We start from the raw sequence: 17081 nt of genomic DNA, 5'->3' as shown, positions 1-17081 counted from the left end.
CTGCTTGGTGATTGGTAGAGAGAAGATTGGAGGGTTATTTCGAGCTGAGTTCCCATGGAAGAAGAGAGGAGTTTGATCTTTCTGAAATCAAAGACAAAACCTGAGCTGAGTTCCGATGGAAGAAGAGAGAAGTTGATCCTTGACAAATCTGAGCTGAGTTCCAATGGAAGAGAAGAAGTTGATCCTTGACAAATCTGAGCTGAGTTCTAATGGAAGAGGAGAGAAGTTGATCTTTCAGAGACCAAAAGACACCGATCGATGGCCACGGTTGTTGTCTGAGCAAATGCAGCCACCTGAAACGTAAGGTCGACCGCTGGACGGATGACCCAAAATTTCAGTAACATCCGCTGCAAATAAATCAGAGATCTTCAGCATCTTCGAAACTTGTCAATCACATGGTGTGGCAAAATCCTAGGATGTGTCATGGTCGAGAACCTCACAGACTCATATGCCACAAACATCTAGTAGTTCTGATGTATAGTAAGCAGAGTTGCAGAAAGGTGGAGGAATCCGGAGCCCACTTGCCCTAACTTACAGCATTTCCCAGACTTGGAGCCCACGCGAGTCAACTTGACACCCGACCACCTAACTCCTACCATACCTACCTTTGTCACCAAGATTTTCGATGAACTAAAAAACAGTTAGATGATAGTCAGTCCTCACATTACAAATGAACTGTTAAAGATAGCAGTACAGATAAAATAAACAAATCGACTGTTATTATTCTTCAAAGGGAACTGTTAATAATTGCAATTGAATCATCTCTGATACGGGTCTTCACTCATGGGTCATAAGTTAGTATGTTGTGAGGTTGTGATGTTTCGATTAATATGTGTGTTCAGTAGATAGTTATGGGGAGGTTTGTCAATAAGTCTTAATTTAAAAAACAAAAATCTTTTTATTCCCCCTTGACGGGATGGAATGTTATATAGTAATTTTCAGTACGATGAGGTTTTATGAAAAAAAAAAAAAAAAATCAAGACATCACAGACCAATAATATATTTGAATTATGAAAAGTAATTTTATTTTTATTTTAATCTGTTTTGCAACAATTGGCTGGTGGCTGGGTCGCGTGCAAGCGATTTTCCTTTTTAAATCCCTTCACAAATGATTATTCCCTAGCAGGCGGTAAATGAATGAAGAGGAGTGACGTAATGGTATGAGAGCCTATCAGCGATTGCCAAAGGGTGCTGTTTTTCTCCCTCCTTTTTTCGAAATCTTCGACGCAGAGCGCGTTAGTCAGTCTCTTAAAAAAGTTTATATTTATAGGTTTCAGAGTTTAGGTCGAAGCTTCGGCTACCCACCACCCGCATCCATGGATCGGAGATAAGTAACTTTTTAATCAACCGAAAATTCTAATTTTCTTATTTGCTTTGTAAGGCGATTTAAATTCAATAAAGGTCGAAATTATGTTAATCTTAAAATTTTTATCTTGAAATAGGTACTTAAAAGATTTAATTACTCCGCTAATTCTAACCACGTGCATGATAAATTTTTTTTAAACCCAGCCTAATTTTTATAAATTTGTTAAAGGTGTGATATGTTCATTAACATAATTTAAGTTGTTAGAACATTTGAAAATCATTTTTGAAGGTGCACCGAGTTTTTTAATATATAATGTGTTCTAATTGTTGTTTAACGAAGACACTATATTTGTATAAGTGCAAATGCATTGTAATCAAGAATTAAGTTTTAATACATATTTGTTTTAAACGTTAAATTAGTCTTTAATTTTGACTATGTCTCATGCTGTTTCTTTGGATATAGATAACTTTAGTGCACGTGCAGACCGGTGCCATAATTCTCAAAGATCGTTTAAAATCCTTCTAAATGAATAATTATCTCGCTTAATCATGTCAATTAACATTGCTTATAATTAGTTCTAGTCCAAATAGCTGTTTAACTAATCAGATTAACATTGATAATTGATTTTGAGGCATTTGGATGGCCTGCATGAGTACGTTAGATAATAGTAATAACTGATGTTAAATGTTAGTTATTAAGGTATGAAGCTACTAATTATTTTAACATTAGAATCACAATGTAATTATTTTGATAATTCTAGTTATATTATTAAATTTTTGATTTAAACTTACACAACGCAAAATTATCGTTATTAAGAAATTATTCTAAGTGCTACATGATCGAATGCAAATCAATTAATTTTATTAAAGGATAAGGTTAATAGCTATATTCCAACATGTTTGTTAAAAAATGAACCATAAAATTAATACAAATAAATATTTAAATTATAACATTTTTAGATGATAACGCTGACTTTTTAAATTTATAACAGTGATTGAAATTCTAAACTATAACACTTAAGCCTAAGATTGATCAACAATTTTATTTAATTATACCAACAATGTTATTAAATTATAACAATAAGGACAGAGATGTTTTTAACAATTATAAATTATTTGATAAACTCATTAATTATTTTGAAATTAAAATCTTCTGCTCCTTTTTAATTGCCATAAAACATGAAAATTATGGAGAATAATAGCAGTGGTATTAAAGCTGGTTAACCTTATTGCTGGTGTAAAGTTTAAAATCAGAAATTTTAAAAGACTGAAACAGATTTAAAAAAAAAAAAAAAAAAAGATTTTTAAGGTAATGGCCACTTTCTTTTTATTCCCAATTTTTACATAATTTTTCAACTTCTTGATATGTCTAAAATCATTTCTAGTAAAAGTATTTAAATATTCCACAATATCCATGATTTTACAAGACGCAGATTAAGACAAGATGCTAGAGTAAAATCCATATAAGACAGAAATTTAAACACAATTTTTATGTACTTCAATATTGATAAATCAATAGCAAAAATTATCAAACATGGCTGTTAAAAAAAAAACTAAGATGTTTCCTCCACTGAACCAAATCATAATAAGTTTTATCAAATGATACAATGTCACGGCCATTATAAATTAAAATTTTCTTAATTTCAAAAAAATTTAAATTCTAAATTGGAACTCTAAAGTAATTTTTAATATTGCAATGTCTTGGCGAAAAATGGTCTACAATTATGTTGATCCACGAATTTTAATCTAATGACATTTTTAACTTTAATCCATTCATTTTCTAAGTACAAAACATGACTCTACCAAAAAAGAAAACTCATCACACTGTCAATGAACAGTAAACATTGAATATCTTTACTACTTTAGACAGATTTATGATCAAATTACTAACAGTATTTACACAATATATTAACCATCTATGAGATTTGTGTTATCACAATTTAGTAACTGCACACCTTAATATTATGTTTTATATTTATTATAATTATCATTTCAGAATTTAAAATACACTTTGGTTTTCGTCACTTTTTTAACTATGGAGTATTCTTTATCTCAGAAAATGCGATAATACAGAAAACTGAAATTTTTATTTTACTCATTCTGCTGAAATTCATTTTTAAAATATATATAACATCGTTGCCGAGTGGAAGAATAAAAACAGGACTTAGACAAGGAAAGAGGGCACAAAATTTATTTATTAATTATTAGACAGAGAACGGTTATCAAAGTGGACACGGAATCGTTGTGCTCCTCAATAAAAGTTAGGGAAAATCTTGTAAAGTAAATCCGTAAAATGTTTCATTTTAGGGAATAAGGGAAAAATAAGTAATTGTTATTGGTCTGTTAAAAGGGTCCAGGGAAAAAGTCTTGTCCAGGAATTAGTTAGAGGGATAATCGCCAGAATGATAATTAATGCATACTTGAACCAAAAATAGATTAATGGACAGGATGTGAATTTAAAAGTGTGAGAAAGCATTTCGCTTTGAATAATAAATTAAGAAAAGGAATAGCATAAAAAGATTAATTGAAGCTTTTTATGTTAATATATATATATATATATATAGGCAGGGAATTAATTTTAGAATTTTGATTAATCATAAGATTGATTTTTTAAAATTCTGCCCACAATAAAAGAAAACTTTTTTTTCGTAAAAAAAAATTACAGATAAAAAATAATTTTTCTAACTTGAACTTTCAGAGGAAGAGAGATAGTTTAATTTAAACATCATTGAATAGTTATTTATGTATTACTTATTATTTTATTTATATATTACTTATTATTATAGTTACTTTTTTAATCAGAAGTCTGATTCTGAATAACTGTTTCATAGCTCTTTCCAGATAATTGTTTTATCTCTACATATGAATAATCTCTACATATCAAATTTGATTTTAAAGTTTTAACACATATATTTTTCCCAGACAAACCCTGCTCCATGATTTACTTATGATACCCGTGTTTTTAATTTTAAAAAAATTCAGATTTTTCAGTAGAAAGTTGAATAAAGCCTTACGTAATTGATAATCACAAACAAGCGCATTGATTTGGCATCCCATTTGTTGCATTGAAATCTAATGAAAAATAACTTCTCAATGATATATATTGTGGCAAACACCTTAAATAGAAATAATTGTCAACCCGGCCCATTATTAAATATAATGTAACCCTAAATAGTAGAACAACAGAATATGTTTTAAGAGTGGAGGTGAAAGTTGAATTGGAAGATAAATATTTGCTTTTCTTATAGAATGTGTTGTTTGCAAAAAGAGCAAAATGCCCAGTACTCATTAAAATCTTGAATAATTATAAGGACACTTTAATTTCAATAATATTATCCCATTTATTAGCCCACCTCACCAAGTCAACTTGAATAGGCTGCAATCAAAAATGCTTAATCCTGAAAAAAAGCACTTAGTTAAATTTTTTTAATTTAACAATGATACAAAAATAAAAAAATATCGAAGGAAAAAAGATATTTTTACAATTAGATTCATTGAAATAAAATCTATAAAATTAAAGAGGCAGAAAAACAGACATTTGAATTTACAAAATTATTGATTTCATAATCTTAGAAAAAAAAGCATAAAAGTAAAACTTTAGAAATACATTAAAAACTTAACCAATTACTGTATTTATATTTTTCAGAAAAGCCTTAAAATATTGGAAAATTGAAGTTTGACTAGCACAAGTTGATATTAAAAAATAAACTTTGTTTGAAAGTTTATAAAGTTTTGAAAGTTCAATATTACTTAGAATGGCAAAGATAAATTTGAATACATTGATTCGGTCCTTGATGCTCAAATCACAGTTTAGGCATGTTGTTTGCTAACCAATTTAAATCTCCATGAATTTTTGAACATACTCTTACAAAATTATAACAGAACTTGAACAAAAACTGGATTAAAATTGTTCATCAATAGTCAGGTCCCACTTTGTATGATAAAATAAACAGAATGAATATCCTTACGTTATATGGTTTATCTGATTGAATAAGTAAAGCATTCAAGCTACTCTTTTGATTACTTGACAATCTGAAAACTTGATTTTTGATTTAAAAATTAATAGAAGGAAAAGGTAAACATCTTTCAAGTGCTCAAAATACACACCCATTCACAAGACTAGTCAGAAGTAAAGAAGAAAAACACAAGAGCAAGTTTAAAACAGAAAATGTAAAGCTGACAACGAAAAAAAATGGAAAAGGAATAAAGGTTCAAAAATAGAACTAGAAAAACAAATCAGAACATATCACATTCTTTTCTAGTTTTATTTTTATCTATATTTACTGTCCATTTCTTTTTATTGGCCATTTTACATTTTTTGCTTTGAATCTCATTTGTTTTTCTTGTTCACGTATAGAGATCTTGAGAATGGGCTTATATTTCTGAGTGCTCAAAACAAGTACTAAAAGAAAACACAAATATTTTTAATTCAAAATAGAAGAAACTTCATTGGAAAAAAACGCGCTAAAAAGCAGCAGAAATTTCAGAAAAAAGTAACAATAAAGAAAACGAAGGAAATAAAAATATGACCACCGAAGCCAACGTCTTCAGGGGGTACCGGCCTCGGTAGCCATAAAAACAAAACCATTTCTAATTGAGGGAGAAGCAAATGCTTAAATTAACTCCCTCAGTACCCCGATGGTTTTGTATAGAAGTCCAGGAAAAAAACATGCAATATAAATAACAAATTAAGAAAAGAAACTAAAACAAAATCATCAGAAAAATAAAACTCACATATATTCACAGGTCAAACATCGATTTCACAAGCAAGCAGAATGGAAAGAAAAAGCTAAAAACTAAAGAAAACAATGCCCTCTATTACAATGCGCAGAAGAAGAATAAAATGTAAGAAGTCAAGAAAAAGAAATACGTAACAAGTTAATAGATTAATAGAATACTTAATTGGGGCTGCTCAGTTAAGACTTGAATTGCGCCCTGTTAAAAGAAAAAAATATAAAAACCTAGAATTCTTCAATTATTTTTTTAATTAAGAAATTAACATTACAAAAATTAAAAGGAAAATCATTATTACTCAAATTATTTAAAAAATTATTCACAGCTTCCCAAAAACTTTCAACATTATTGCAAATATTTACGAGGTGATTTTTACGAGGACATTGATTCAAACCAATTGCGAAAAAACTAACTTTTTAAATATTTTATTAAAATGCGCAAATTAGTATTAAAGTTGCAGAAAAAAATAACTTTAAATTTAAAAGCATTTTTTTTTATCAAAGACACCAATTTTAATAAAACTTAACAATATCAATCTTATAAATTTAAAGTTATTTTTTTCTGCAACTTTAATACTAATTTGTGTAATAAAATATTTAAAAATTTAGTTTTTTAGCAATTGGTTAGAATCAAAAATGTTTGCAATAATGTTGAAAGTTTTCGGGAAGCTGTGAATAATTTTTTAAATAATTTGAGTAATAATGATATTCCTTTTAATTTTTGTAATGTTAATTTCTTAATTAAAAAAATGATTGAAGGATTCTAGGTTTTTATAATTTTTTCTTTTAACAGGGCACAATTCAAGTCTTAACTGAGCAGCCCCAATTAAGCATTCTATTAATTGGTACGTATTTCCTTTTCTTGACTTTTTACATTTTATTCTTCATCTGCGCTTTGTAATAGAGGGCGTTGTTTTCTTTAGTTTTTAGCTTTTTCTTTTCATTCTGCTTGCTTGTGAAATCGAAGTTTGACCTATGAATATGTGAGTTTTATTTTTCTGATGATTTTGTTTTAGTTTCTTTTCTTAATTTGTTATTTGTAATGCATGTTTTTTTTCTTCCTGGACTTCTATAAAAAACCATCGGGGTACTGAGGGAGTTAATTTAAGCATTTGCTTCTCCCACAATTAGAAATGGTTTTGTTTTTATGGCTACCGAGGCCGGTACCCCCTGAAGACGTCGGCTTCAGTGGTCATATTTTTATTTTTATTTCCTTCGTTTTCTTTATTGCTCAAAACAAGTTTACTTTTTCTGCTTTTTATAGCAAATGAATTTTTTATATTATCAAATATATCTTTTTACTTCAGCTTCTCGGGATTATTCATTTAATGCACTTTAATTTACATTTAAACTCTTTCTCATTTTATTGTGTCTGCTTCGTTCGTTCTTAACATGGAGGGTTATTATTCGAATGGTGATCATTAACACTGAAGAATGATAGGCACTTAATAACTTTCCTTAATTTGTATGTAGTTTTCATTTGGATTCTTTAATACTCCTATTTTCAGTTTCTTTTTTTATTTATTCCTTTTACTCTGATCAATTTCCCTAAGAAGTGCAATCCACACCTGAAGTTTGCTTTCTTTTCATTTGTCGGCAATAGAGTGGGATTTTTTTATCTATATGCTACATATTTTTCAAATTTAATGTTCTAGTTTTTATAAAGCAAGGTAATATAAGATGGTTTTAATGGGGGTAATGGTTTTAACATGATGATTCTGCTTTTGAAAATTTGAATTTAAAAAGCTGCTGATTTTATAATCCAGTTATTTTATAAAAAGGCTGTCACTGTATTAGATGTTTAAAACAAAACAGTATGATACTAACGTGTCATGTAAATACTCCCAAACTGCTTGAGGTAACACTGTACACAATTCATCTGCATATGAAGCTTTATGAGGAGGCACACCTAAATCAAGAAAGATTAAAATATAAGGCAGAAAAAGAAAATTACTTTAAACTTGATATAACAATAAAATGAATAATGACATTATGAAGCAGAAGGTATGTTTTTTATTTAAAAAAAGGGAATTAGTTTAATTACAACACTAAGTATAGAAAAATTTATCAACCAATAGTTTTTTTGAAGATTAATAATAAATCACATAGTATCCAGGCAATCGATGCTAATTTTGTAAGCAAATTTAAAACTAGAAAGAGAGTTAAATTATTAGACTACCATAAATTTAAAATAGGAGATACAGTTTAGACCACTTTAAACATAGACCCTTGCATATGAAGTATATTTGATGATGTAACTTAAGCTATAAAAATCAAATTAGATTTCCAAACAGTAAAATTATGCTTTTCTCCTTTTACAGGTATCCAAAAATAAAATCTGTTCCATTTACTCTTCCAAGAAGATGAGAACAAAATTTTAAATCATACTTTTGAATAAAAAACAGTATACTTCTAATAAAAAAAATTTTAAAAAAATTTTGTAGTTTGCATTTTTTGTAAGAAGCAAAAAAACCGATAAGAAATATGTTTTATTATATATGATATTATGTTTTTGGTCAGTATGTTTTTATAACACATAAGAAGAATAAGAAAGATCTGTTATGTTTAATTAAACTCAATGCTGCTTAAATTTGCACTTCAGTATGGCCAAGGCCTATAAGTATGTGAAACAGTAAAATTTCTCACATGTGACACTTAAGATGGAGTAGCATATATAAATGTTTTGTTTTTGAACATGTTTTCTCAATTGGGGAAAATATGCATATTTCTAAAAAAGTACAGCTATCATGCTCTTAATTATAAAAACATCACTTCATAAAAAGAAAATTTATGGTTTTGAAAAGAATATATAAATAGTGGTAATATACAATAGTGGTTACAGATAGTGGTAAAATTCTTTTAAAAATAACTAAACAGAAACTTACCCCCATGGATACAAAGGAAATCAGTATTTGATATTGGTCCAGGTTCAGAAAAATTGTTAAATTTATTAACCCATTGTTTGGAAATGTGAAACTTGAGCAACCCAGTCTGACATAAAAATGAAAATATAAGAACATTTTTAAAATACAAAATAAAAGTTTATAAAACATATATAATTTTATATATAAAATAGATTCAGAAAATTTAAAGATACTAAAAATTTATAGAGACCAAAAATTTTGCTTTAACCTGATATAAAGTTAGTGAATTTACTTTTAAAAAACAATTAAACCAATAATTATACCAATTATTTTTAAAAAATAATTATACAGAAATCTATTATCTAGAATATACTTTTCTAGATAATTCGCTTCAGAACATACTTTTCTAGATAATAAATCCACAAGGTAAAAAATTAACAAAACATATGCTAGACAATAAAAAAAAGGTATATTTTCCTTCAGTAACATTTTGTTGTTGTTTAAATAACATTAAACAACTAAAAATATTAATGTAAAGAATTAGGGTGTTGCAACACTGTATATAAAATGAAAGTGAATGCTAGTTGAGATATTCAGATAAAATTTCAAACAGAGCCTGGTGACAGTTGGTTCTTTAAAATGTAACCAATAGTCTGGATCATTAATATTCATACTTTATTTCCCTCATAAACTTTGGTTTTCTTTTATTTTTATGCTTTTGTTTTTTCAGCAATTTCTTAAGTCTGACTGTGACAATTAAAGAAAGGTTCATAAAATGTTACTAAATTTTTGAATTAAAAGATTATATTTTCTAAACATTACTAGTAAATTCCATTTACTTAATTTATTTAGCGCATTACCTTAATTAAATTTTGCTTAAATCCTCTTTGATTTCATATTTTCTCTATAACTAGGACTTTTCTATGTTTCAGTAACACTGCCAAAAACATTTTTTGGAATACAGAGAGATATGTTTATTTTGATTTTTTTTAAAAAAGTATAAGGAAAATAGATCCTTTTAGCTATTGATCATTTGGATACAGGATATTTAACTGTAATAAAAAAATATAAATAAATTTAATTTTACTTATATTCAAATATGAATTAAACACAGAACACCTGTTAACAACCAATAATGTTACATAGACTATGAAACTGTATAGAGTACTTTCATACTATTAAAAACATTTGCAGCATCATAAATATAACTAGTCAAGATATGCAACATTCTTATTTGAAAATTTATTTGACATTATTGCAGGTATTATATAAAATGTTTAATTTCTAATACAAATTGTTTTAGATAGAAAAGATTTTACTTTAGCAAAACAGTTATAACATAAAAACAATGAGTGAATCTATACTAGACAAAAAAGGACATTCTCACAAACAGCAATAAAATTTATTGCTTAATTCTTACTTGATAAAATTGTTTATAGTAAACCATTCTAAGAATAAAGAAATATATATGGATTATGTTTCTCGTCTTTTAGAAGAATGACCAGTTAAAAATCATACTGTAATTGAACTATTCCTTTACAATATTTTAAAACCTGAAGGCGTTAGAAAATTTAAAAGTTGCTACAAAAAAATTATAAACTAGAGTGGCAGGTGCACACTTAGGGGCAAACATCTATTTTCCTATTAAATTTTTTAGCTATAAAATTGGTTTGTTTGCCATTTGAGTGACATACACATAAACTCTAATAGTTCCAACAGATATCTAATAAAAATATAAAGAAACTATAATTATATAACAAACAAAACAGGTGTTATACATTGTTGAACAAAAAAGAATTAACCAAACTTATGAGGAATATAACAAAGGCCTTGGTGTATTCCTCATGAATTCCTATAAAGAGAGAGAGAAAAAAGAACACCTCCAATAAGTTTTAAGAGGGGATATAGAAGCTGATAGCACACTTGTCTAGATACATCTTATCTATTGCAAGTTGAAATATTTAGATATTTCAGACTTATATTTTTACTGTAATTGACATAGAGTATCACCGTTTCAGAGCCCGTCTTAAGCATCCGCCACCTCGCCAAATGCGATGAAATCATAAATTCAGCGAAACAAAGTGTGTTTTGGCAAAGAAAAAGAAAAATATAGATTCCTTTTAATTCTGAAAATTACATCAATATAAATTTTTCAGAACAAATCATGTATTTTTTATTCGATTACAGTGATTTCCCTCAAATATGTTTCTTAACTAATTAGAATTATATTAAGTCCAGCTAATGTAAACAACCAAATAGATTATGCCAGCATAAAAATCCTCTGTAAAATACAGATCAGCACGTTTGTTGCTGAATGATAAAATTTCGTTGACAAAGCTCTTTCCTGCAGTTTGCGTCAAAGCAGATTACGTGATACTAGATGCATATTACCATCCAACTATTTTTCCAGAAATTATGTGTTCTCATTATAATAACATAATGTTCATGAAAAATATCTTATTGTAGAATTTAAAAATTCAAACAATAAGAACATTTATTTTTAATTATATCTTTCTAAATTACCACTTTTCAATGATGGATATAGTATAACCACTTGCACTCTGTTTGCAATGAGCATGTTAACATGCCCAAATTTTTTTTAAAAATTATGTGAGTAGTATAAAAACCAATTTAAACAGAATCAAATGATTCAAAAAAGTTTTCTTCTATTGCAATCCTTTTTTTATGAATGATACATTCGCAACAGTAAAAGTAAATGAGAAAATATAAATTCTTTTATTAAAAAGTAAAGGACTTAAAGAATGAAATGTTTAATTTAAAATGGAATATATTTGTTTAAAAGATAGTCGGAATCCAAAAAAAAAAAGAAAAAAATAAATGCTGTGTTAGGTAAAAATTAACCCTAATTTATTCTAATTTTTTTTTTCTAAAGGACGATAAAATATCAACATTTTTATCCTATTTCAATTTTTGTTAAGATTTGCCTTTGGCTAAGACTTCTGAAATTTGGTTAACACTTTTGGTATTTTATTGGCTAGTGATTTCAGTCCTTTATGTGGGCCATGCCTTTGTATCAGAATCGTTCTATTTTGAAAGGATCATTTATTCTATTTTTTCTTACTTTTCTTTATTAAATCAGAAGCTCTTTGACATTTTTTTTTAACGATAGAAGATTTTAGTGAGTTTAAATAATTGTATTAAGTGACTTATTTGTCAATATATCGGCATTTTGTGGCTAAAATTATTTTACTATTACTATGCCCCACAAAAATATTTTACTTTAAAAAGAAATTTTAAAAAAAAGCTATCATCAACACAAATTTTTAAAAAAAATCATACAAAACTTTAACTCAGTAGTACACACTTTATGGTCTTCAAGATGGTTCAAAAATGCAGCAGAAGATAATAAGAATTTATCATATATAAATTCCAGACAATAATTTTAGGAATTCTCTTCCTTTTCAATTTTAACAATTGTGGTAGTCATGCTTTTTTCATAATATAGCTTTTTTTCTCTTAAAGTCTAACTTGAAAGTAGACTGTTTTCCGTGTTTAATTTGAATATAAATGAACATAATTTAAGCAATATTTTAAAAAAAGTTCAATTGGCAAAAAATTCTCTTCTCAGAAAAAACCAAAAATCTTAGTTTTATGTGAAAATTTGCCACAAAAGCATAACAAAAATGGGTTCAAATAAGGAGTTTGTCCATTGCTGACCACCATGCGTTGATGGCATTGACTTTCCTTGAAATAAAGAGCTAAAACCTGACAAGGAAAACCTATTGTTACAGAATGTGAGGATGGTAATGGAGGTCTTATCTATGAAACATTCGCTACTAGATTCTAATCTGGAGATCTAGAAGCCAATTGATCAATGAAATATTTACCATTCTTTAAAATCCTCTAAGAACCAATCTATATGATCACACTGTTTTCCATTAAAATGAAATAACCAAATGAATCCCTAAAAAAGTGAGGATGAGGCTTCAAGAGCACACTTCTATACTCATACTACTAACAGTGCCTCTTTTGAAGGTATGGAGGAAACATATTTCTCATTAGAATCAATTTTTGTAATGCTTCAAAGACAATTTTTAACTAACACTGTGATGTACTTTTTCTTTTTTAAGAGACTTTCATGCCAGTGTGCTTTTGTCATAAATCATGCTCGTATTTTATGCTTAAATTTTTGTAATATTAACAGAACATGTGCATTAAACAAACAGTTTAGTGCACATTTTCTACAAATTTCCTTTTTCCATGTACATTCATTACTAAATTAAATAAAAAAAATTTAAAAAAAAAGATTAAAAAAAGTTGCACTTTAATTTTTAAAATGTAGTTTTTGCAATATCCAGAAAAAAGTGCTGAGTTTGTTCAATTATTAATTAATTTGTAATTGGTAAATATTTCAGTAATTAAAGCAATAAGAATTTACTCATTAATATATATTTAAATAATTTTTTAAGATTTTGAGTTCAAAAATTATCAGCTGATTTTATGACATTAATGTATTAAAGGAAAATTTGTAAGCAAATATTTCTATTTTTGATATTAAAAAAACAATTTTATACTCACTTCTATCCGACTACGTTCCATAAGCTCAACAGCACATTGCCGTTTCTTTATCATATCTTCCGCAGTTTTCCTAAAGTGAAATAATATGCTATATTATACAAACTCATGTTCTACTAATCTGCAATATGATACATGATTAAGCAGTTAACAATGAAATTAAACCAGATAATAATAAATATCTAAATGTGGGCAATGTTGCTCGCCTCCGTGACTTTGGTTCACAGGTGCCCACTGGGTAACGCGAAATGAGCAACAATTCTGGCATAGTATGGGCAAGAACTCAAATTCAGTGCCTGCCATTGAAAAAAAAAAAATATTTTATCATTACCTTCAAATGCTAAATTTTAAAACCTAAATAACAATAGTAAAATAACTCTTTTGTCAAAAATTACAATAGAGTTTGTTAGTAAATTAGAGTAACGAACTTACTATGATCAACACTACCATAATAGGATGACACCATTGTGGTATTGCTATAATACAGAAAAAATTAAAATATCACGACACGTTAACAAATTATGGCTGATAAACTTTAAACATTTTTACCTGAATATGAAAACCTTTTAAGCAGTGGTGGCTGGTGACATTTCTAACTAGGTGGTCCCAACATAAAATTGTGTCAAATTTAAGAAACATATTTAATTATTTCAAATGACTTAGCACAGGGTGGACTTTGACTTATTTTTAATTATGATGATATTGAATGGGCATTTGTAGATGACTAAAACAAAAATTTTGTCTAAGGTCTTTTCAAAGGATTTTTCATCTCTTTGGCTGATTGCCAACTATAATTTAAAACAGAATTTTTAAATGCTTTACCCCACATAATAATTTTCTCTCATAGCAAATGATTTTCAGTTTGTGAATATACTATAAGTAATATCACCAAAAAGGGAAATATTCTTACTAGATATGTCACTTCATTTACACCTTGACACTAGTTAGTCTTATTCTCGGCTCTCAGATAACTGAATTTCGCATATAATCGGTATCAAAAATCAATTTAATTTTCAATTTTTGATCAGAGTCAATGTGCATGCCTTCACTTAGATGTGCTCAAAAGGAAAAAGGATTGCTGATTTGAAGAATTTTTTTCCATTTCTCAAATATTTTTTTCTTTTCTTACTTAGATGTGCCCAAAATGAAAAAACACTTCCTAGTTTGAAGGATTTTTTCTCGTTTCTTAAGTTCATTTATTTTTTTATTTCAGTCTTTTTTTCTTTTTTTTTTTGCATTGTGATTAGAATGTGGCTTTAAATGTTAAAGTTTATTTATCATGCACTTATAATATTTCTTAATTATTTATAATATTTCCTTCTTTTTTTTTTTTTGGAGAAGGTCACTAGACTTATGAAGAATGATGTCACTAAACCTCTGAATTACATAATATCCTTTATAAAGCACTTTTTGTGAGACAAAACTAATGAATTGGAAATACATTTTGAAAGTAGGAAAGAAAAGTCATAATCAATCATTCTTTTTTTAAACTTAACACTATAGATTAGTTGTTAAGCAATAGTAAAATCTAATATGTATGTTACCTGTAAAAAAGGACATATGCTTCAGAATGTCTAATCATTTCAGCATCCACTGCTGTGACATACTGGTCATCGAATTCATACCATTGTTCATTAAGGTAATTGAGACAATATGCTGTATAATGACCAGCTACAAAAGAGATATTTTAATTTCATTTTCGAATGTAAGCAAAGCAAAAGTGAAATTTTATAATTCTGTAAATCCAAATTGCAGCTAAGCTTTATTTACCAAAAGTTTCTGTACATGATTTTAAGATCTGTTAAAATTGTCTATAAACATAACTAAACTAAGGATTTTTAAGATCTAATAAAATTTAACTGGCGTCTAAGTATATAATTACTTATAAGTACTTCAAGTTTTATTTAGTTTGGCTCGTAATAGATTCCTTAAAAGATTTGTCACAAATTCTACGAAGTTAAATTATTCAATACACTCAGCAAAATGAGTCTTAAAATTGAAAACAATATACACAATTCCAAGGTTGTATTCGAGGGAGGGCAAGACAATTATCACAGGGCAGATAATGCTAAGGACCAGTTGAAATTCCTTATAAAAAGTAAAGTGTTTTATAGATAATTTTTTTTTAAATATTTGCTGAAAATTCCTTCTTATATATATATAAATATATATATATATATATATATATATATATATATATATATATATATATATATATATATATATATATATATATATATATATATATATATATATATATATATATATATATATATATATATATATATATATACTGCCTTTTCACTAAACATTACAAACCATTACATTAAAGAAAAATAATTCACTGCTTAAATAATAATTACACGCTTATAAAATTATTTGCGTTCATAGGTTTAATTCTGATTACTATTACAAATTACAATGATTACAATTACTATTACTTCGTTAAGATTAATCTCAACTGGTTAAATGTTTATAAATTTCTCTTTTTTTCAAGGATGGGGGTAGATGAATACATTTTTAAAGTGATTTGAAATTTTAATTTTTTAAATAAATACCTTTTTATTAAAAATGCACCTTTAAATGTTCATTTTTCATAATTTTCAGTTCAAGTTATAGTAATAAAAGCTTTCAATTAATCGTTTTTTTCGTTTACTTTTTTTTTGAAAAAAATTTATGCTCAGAGACTGTCTTTATGGCATGCCTGTAATTATTTTTTTACAAACTAAAATTTTTTTCTTGTTTTGACAATGTGTTGAGAATTCTTTTTTGTAAATAAAATAGTCTAAAGGATATAAAAGGATTTAAAAATTGTTGAAGATCAAATTCAGTTATTACATAATACTATACAATTTGCTAAATTTTTACGGTGTTAAGTAACAAAATTCAAAGTGCCCTTTTCTGTGAGGAAGCACTCTGCCCCTTTTTATTCCTAGGGAGAAGTCTGTATATATCCATCTCTCTCTCTCTCGATATATATATATATATGTAACATAAAAAGTTGCAATTAATCTTTTTGTGTTATTTCCTTTCTGTAAATCCTTTTACTTTATTATTCAAATCGATACACTTTCTCACAATTTTAAATTCACATCCTGTCCTTAAACCTATTTTTGGCTCAAGCATGCTTTAATTAAAGGTAAGACATTTTCCCCTTCACTCTTTTGTGGGAATCACGCGACCTATTTAATAAACCAATTGCAATTACTAAGATTTCCCTCTTTCCCTAAATTGAGACATTTTATGGATTTTCTTTGCAAGGTTTTCACTAACATATAGGCTGAAGCACGCTGAAATCATGGCTTTTTCTCTTTGGTCATTCATCTGAAAATGATTAAATAAAATTAAATTACTCATTTTTGAAATCCTGTGCCTGTTTTCCTGCTCATCCGACTGCCTCCTTTATATATATATATATATATATACAGTAGAGAACCAATTATCCGGGATGCTCGGGACCATCGCTATCCCGGATATCTGAATTTCCCGGTTTTCTGGATCGACCAAAAAGTGTCGTTAATCGATGTTTTATCGAACCCGAAGTACAAGGAAAAAGTGTAATGCATAAAGTAAGAGAAAAAAGAAAGGTACTCCTAACTTTAAAAAGAAAAAAAAAATGGTAGAAATATAACATTTAAAAGAA

The 17081-nt window shown here is 27.5% G+C and overlaps 1 protein-coding gene across 4 annotated transcripts in view; it reads right to left on the bottom strand.

The window, feature by feature from the left end:
* Usp20-33 (Ubiquitin specific protease 20/33) overlaps nucleotides 1–17081 on the bottom strand; it is a 129324-nt gene that overhangs the window by 71560 nt on the left and 40683 nt on the right. For all 4 annotated transcript variants that reach the window (XM_071187340.2, XM_071187343.2, XM_071187341.2 and 1 more), the window contains 4 exons: nucleotides 14983–15109; nucleotides 13442–13511; nucleotides 8924–9029; nucleotides 7866–7947 (listed from right to left, as the gene is read on the bottom strand). In XM_071187340.2, the coding sequence (XP_071043441.1) occupies nucleotides 7866–7947; nucleotides 8924–9029; nucleotides 13442–13511; nucleotides 14983–15109 (385 nt within the window). The remainder of the gene's footprint in view (nucleotides 1–7865; nucleotides 7948–8923; nucleotides 9030–13441; nucleotides 13512–14982; nucleotides 15110–17081) is intronic.

The sequence above is a fragment of the Parasteatoda tepidariorum genome, chromosome 11 (genome assembly GCF_982258835.1).
Source record: "Parasteatoda tepidariorum strain Cologne lab strain chromosome 11, Ptep-v5.0, whole genome shotgun sequence".
NCBI classification, from domain to species: domain Eukaryota; kingdom Metazoa; phylum Arthropoda; class Arachnida; order Araneae; family Theridiidae; genus Parasteatoda; species Parasteatoda tepidariorum.
The sequence above is the reverse complement of the archived record's forward strand: the minus strand, read 5'-3'. Positions and strand labels throughout refer to the sequence as shown.